General features: G+C 39.8%; 1 protein-coding gene across 6 annotated transcripts in view; it reads left to right on the forward strand.

Annotated features, from left to right (window-relative positions):
* The first annotated feature begins 598 nt into the window (after positions 1–598).
* TFDP2 (transcription factor Dp-2) overlaps positions 599–5,595 on the forward strand; it is a 43,039-nt gene continuing 38,042 nt past the window's right edge. For 4 of the 6 annotated variants that reach the window (XM_042820610.1, XM_042820612.1, XM_042820611.1 and 1 more), the window contains exon 1: positions 599–690. In XM_042820610.1, coding sequence (XP_042676544.1) covers positions 676–690 — 15 coding nt within the window. In that variant the 5' untranslated portion in view covers positions 599–675. Of the gene's footprint in view, positions 691–5,170; positions 5,234–5,595 lie in introns of those variants that run through there. The other 2 variants (XM_042820614.1, XM_042820615.1) reach the window with 2 other exon arrangements.

A 5,595-nucleotide genomic window follows, 5' to 3' on the forward strand; every position in this document is an offset into this window, starting at 1 on the left:
GTAAATATTCTTCAGTTTATCAGAATGTTTCTTTTCCCTGGAATTTCAATATAATCCTAATTACAAGGGCTTGAAAATATTTAAAAAGTGAGTTTGAACAGAAATGCATTTGGGTTTTTTTGGATGTTTCCTGAATTTGCTAAATGTTTGCTGTGTCTGTGCATTTTGTATTGTTTCCTGCTCCTTCTCAAGATCTCTGTATATGTGCTGTGATAGAATCAGAAGTTTTCTCAATTGTGAGAGTTAAAGACACAATGAAAAGATCAATTCACTTTCAGTTTTTGGGGTCAGTCTGTATTTGATGTAAATGTTTGCATGGCTTTAAGACTTTAAGACGTGGCTACAAGACTTTAGAAATGGTGTGATAAGCTCTGCTAGCACAGTGACATATCAGGACTCCATATTAAGATTACATTTCTGAGTATTTCAAGCATTGTAAATTTCTCGTGTATGTGATGAATCTTCTGTTGTGATGAGTAACTTTATTAAAAATAAACACATGCAAAATTTAGCTGTCCTGGGGAGATGCAGGGTTTGGATAGAGAGCTAACTGAGAATGTATTCTAACTCGTATGCTTTAATTTACTTTCTTGCAGGGTGTTGGTTTTAAAGATTCTGTGAAGATGAAAAGGGAGATCTTATGGTTTTACAGAATATAGACCAAGACCTTCTGACATGACGGCAAAAAATGTAAGTTTATAATTCTGTAACATGTATTCCTTTTTATACTGATGTGCTGCCAGTCACTTCTTTCAGGTTTGAAGCTCTTTGTGTTTCATTTCTTGAATGGAGAAGATTTTTGCATACTACAAATATCTTCTGCTGTATTTTATTCATGTAAACTAGTTGGATGCTCCTTAAGGACACAGAGTTGAGTCAGTTATAGGTCAGGTTAATAATCAAGGCAATACTTTCTGCTGTTGTTTCCACTAACATTGCTGCAAACTGATCTGAGAACCTCTCATTTTGTTGAAGCACCAGAGCAAGATCCGACTGAGTCCCAGTCTCAAAACTGTAAAAAGAGCAGACGTGCTTATTTACCAATGTCTATACACTCCTAATTTCTAGAAGACTCAGGGCTTTCCTCTCTGTTCATCTGCCACATTAGCTAGACTGTGGTGTGTTGTCCAGAAGCTCTGTCTTTTACTCCCCTGCTCCCAGTTCTGAGGAAGCTTGTAAAACGGATAGCATCCTGACCTTAATTTTTGGCCTGATTTGCAGGTGCTTCTCGAGGTACACAATTTGTATACAGAATAGTTTTGATTAAGGTGATCAGTGAGCGAACACCACTGTGAGCCCTCAGCAATTTGTTGCCTTTGGTAAAACGTTCTGTGGTTTAATTGAATTTAAACAGGCTTAGGATCCAACATGGCTTAAGAAGGAAGTACCCAGAACAAAAGTGCAGGGAATGTTAGGACGGCTTTCAGTTCAGTTGTTCAGAAGCGGCACAAGCTTTTGTGCATATTTTGATTGATGTCAAGGCTATAGCTTGGTTAAATTAATTCTCCAGTCTTTGAAAGACCTTTTCTGTTCATTTGATTAATAATTTTATTTGCTATGTAGTTCCAGGAAGGGCTTTCAGATGTCTTATCTATTTGATTCAAGCTGACCAACTCAGAGGATAAATTAATGTGTATTACTTATTTCATAGGCCATATTCAAGTGTAGTATAAATAGATAATTCTACTGTTGTATGTGGTTTTGACCTTTACTTCAGTGTAGTCAAAGGATAAACAGCAGTGCCAATAAAATCCTTGGGGTGTTCTGCAGTATGGTCACATACCCTGGTAGGAGTCTCAGGAGCCCCATCTATTCCAGTAGGAACCCTTGGTGCCTTCATGCAGAGTGCAGTTGTTTGGGGCTTTGTTCAAGGGCTGCTCAGGGCTTCAGTTTTGAAAACCTCTGATGACATCCAGGCTGGGCAACATTGTGCTGATATGGAGCCACATTTTTGCTGTGAGGTACTTTAACACAAGGCTGTAGTTTCTTCATAGAGTAAGCATTTTATTCATATGCATGCTATGAAAATTTCTACAATAAACTGTGCTAACCTAGTTTATATTTCTTAAATATACTTGTCCAAAGGATTTGGGGAAAAAAAAAACACCCAACAACAACAACAAAAAGACTAAACCAACCAAACAACAACAACCAGAAAACGAGTGTAAAAACTGGAGTAACGGTGTGCTTTCTGTCTTTATTTCTAGCACTTTTTCAGGATTTCCTAACCTCAGTTACTCATTACTACACACACTGGCCAGCAGCATCAGCCCACAAGTATTCTTATGCTACTAAAAGGCCAAGGAGTGCTTCTGAAATCTAGAGCTGCAGGGTTTAGCTTGTATCTTTGGATTTCTGCAGCCTGAAATCTGTTCTGAATGTAAGGCTGGCATTTGTTATGCTGTCTGAAATGTTTTACTGACATGCAGAGGTTGAAGTGGAACATAATTGCTGGACAGAGCTTATCTGCAGAGGAGAGGTATCTCCATCTCTTTGTTCTGTAGAAGCATCAAGGAAAGAGATCTTGAAAGTACTGGAATTTTGGCATTTTTGGAGAAACTTGTGAAGGGTGTATGTCTCACCAAGTAAGTACACACCAAGAAACTGTCACCTCTGTGTTCCAGAGTCACTGCCCTGCATCTGGGACACAGTAGGTGAGAGATGTTTGCTCCTAATGCATTGAGACAACAAAGTACTGCAAGCGTGGGCTAAAATGTCTTTCTGATCTCACATGCACAACCAGGGTTGAACTACTTTGTCTACAAGGAACTTGTGCTTCAAACACAGTAAAAATTTTCAGTCCACTGAACACATACAGAGGTTGAGAATAACATTCCTTGTTACTGTTTTTCCTTGCTAAATCTTTGAGTATGTGATAGGAGAATTATCAAGGCTGGGCTCAGTGCTCACCTGAGGGAAATGCAGAAAACTTCCTAGTATCTCTGTGCAACATTGCTTATGAAAAGAATCCCAACCAAACCACTAATGAATAACAAAATGGTGAATAAAAGTTTTGGATTCTCTTGGAGATTAAATATTTTCGTGCTTACAACATGTGGTGTACCCAGATGTCATTTAAGTTGCCTTGTAATTGGTTATTTTATTCTTTGTCATGTCTTCTCACCTGTTTTATGCCTCCATTTCCACCTGTCCTTCAGGTAAGAAGGCATTAAAAACTGATAAATGGGGAACACAAAAACAGCAAGAAACTTATTTTTAGGACAAAATAAATATGCCTCAGGAAGGTTATTTGAATAAGAACTGTTAGTTTTGGTTACCTAATCTGTATTTATATAAACATACTTGCAGAGAGTTTTGCCATTGCTTCGTAGAAGATGATTGTCATGTCACAGATGAGGTCAGTTAATGGCCACAAGAGCCTACAGGAATATGAAAGTAGCCAGTTTGTTATTCCCTAGCCATGAGCAACTTCCTTGTACTAGAATCTGGAATGATTCTAAGGCAGAGAGAACAAACTTTTCAGGTTGATAGGAGAATGAATTTCTTGCATGAGAGGAAGGATTGCAGGGGGATCTTGGTAACTGGCAAGTGTGTTCAGCAGTGGAGGAGGCTGCTAAGTTGTAAGTGCAACTTGTGAAGGTTTACCTCACCTGAGACTCCTGAGATTTCTTTATTTTGGTACATTTCTCAGCCCCATTTGGAAACTTCTTAGTCACTTACTAGGAAATAATAAAAAAAATGTTGTAAGTATTTAATAGGATGCAAAGGCCTGCCAGGTGCTTGCTTTGTCTTATTTCGTGGTTGGATTTATCTTGTTGCAGATAGAAACAGGAAGCCAGCCCCTGCCATGCCCAGTAGTCCAGACACTGGGGCTGTGTTACAAAGAAATATCACGAGTCATACAGAAAGTAATAAATGATACCTGTGTAAGCTGTATGATACCTCTGTAGCCTGAAGTCTTTAAATATGGTCTCAGTAAAATGTTACTTGTAGCACAACCAACAACAAGGCCTGCTCCAAAAGTAATGCCTCCTATTTTATTTTGTTGGCCCATGGTGTCAGGAGGACATTGGTGCTATGGCAGCAGAGGCTGAACCTTCCCACCAATGTGCCATTTTGTTCTGTTGACGTGTGACTGATGGCAGCCACAGAATGGTTGCTGACATGGAAGTGCATGCGGAACAGAGGTGTGGGAGTGAATTCCTCTATGTGGAAAAATGGCACCCACTGACATTCCTTGGTGCCTGCTGACTTTTATGGAGCCCAAGCGATGGGTGTGAGCACAGTGAGATGGTGGGCAGTGTGTTTTAGCAGTGGTGTCAGCAATGGCAAAGACAAGCCGTGTTCTGGACTGCCATGCACAGCTGTCACACCACAAAATGTGGAGTGCCTCGATCAGTGCATCCACGTGAAACAGCTGGTGGTGACTGCACTGAAAAATAGCACTTTGTAGCTGAGAATTTGCTCTGTGAAATAGTGCTCCATCTGTTGTACTTTCCACAGAAATGCATAGGAGGCATTACTTGCAGAGTAACCTACATACTTATTTTTTTCCTCTTCCTTAAAATCCATTTTGGATTACAGCTAAAATTTACAAGTGGTTTATGTGAATTAGAAATTACATTTCTTCCATCTGCCAGAATGTAGATCACTAATATTTTGATGGTTAAAGTAAGATGGCCAAAAGCTGTGGCTGCTACCGAAATGCAGATAACGTGACCTGGAATCTGGCTAAGATCAAAATGAAACACTATAAAGTTCTCGTTCTGCAGTAATGGCACAATATTGCATCAAATTCGTTGGTTTTTTTGAGGAGGAGCTCAGTTACGGTCATTCTTCTGTGAGATAAATGCTCTTCTTGATTTGTCACTTCTCATTTAAGCTCTCATGAAATTCAAATTTGTTTTCAAGCTCTTCTAAGCTTAGAGGTTATTAAATGGAGAGAAGAGCACATGTTCACTGGGTGCTCTGTACAGCTGTGTTAGTAGGGACTGGACTGTCTTTATGACAGGTGTTTTCTATGCAGACTGAAATTTTGTATTCTTTGCATCACAGAAGGACAAGACAAAAAAAAAAAAAAAAGAAGAAGCTCAGGTACTTCAGTTTTGACCAACATTTCCTTAAGTACCATATCCATTAAATCATCTAAATGTTCCAGAGAATGCAATGTAAATATTTGAATTTTAACAACTGCTGGAGAGTCTCGTTGGGCTGACAGCACAGAGGTCTGCCGTTGTCAGGGCTTCACTGAAGCACACTGGGAGATGATGGGGTATGTACAGCCATAAATCCTGAACTGAACGTTCAGTGGTGAACAAATTGCAGTTCTGCCTTTGAAGATGTTCTTGGGAATCCTAATTCTTACTCTTTCTTCTGGAACAAGTTGTGCCCTTATATCTAACATTTGGTATCCAGCCTTGTTCCTTTAGTGGAGCTCTGATATAGAATTCTCCTATTTGTGTTTTACAACTTCTCACAGAGGCAGGGCACCTATGGATAAGCCAGTTCTGTATTCCCTGTTGTAGGCAGTAGTGTGATGGGAGGGTGTGGGCTCTCTATGGTGGCTTTGCAGCTGGAACATCCTTTCGAGGCTGTGCTCTGTGTGAGGCTGTGCTCTGTGTGAGGCTGTGCTCT

This window comes from Centrocercus urophasianus, unplaced genomic scaffold (assembly GCF_019232065.1).
Source record: "Centrocercus urophasianus isolate 14NV4802_14NV808 unplaced genomic scaffold, USGS_Curo_1.0 seq_19, whole genome shotgun sequence".
Lineage (NCBI taxonomy): Eukaryota > Metazoa > Chordata > Aves > Galliformes > Phasianidae > Centrocercus > Centrocercus urophasianus.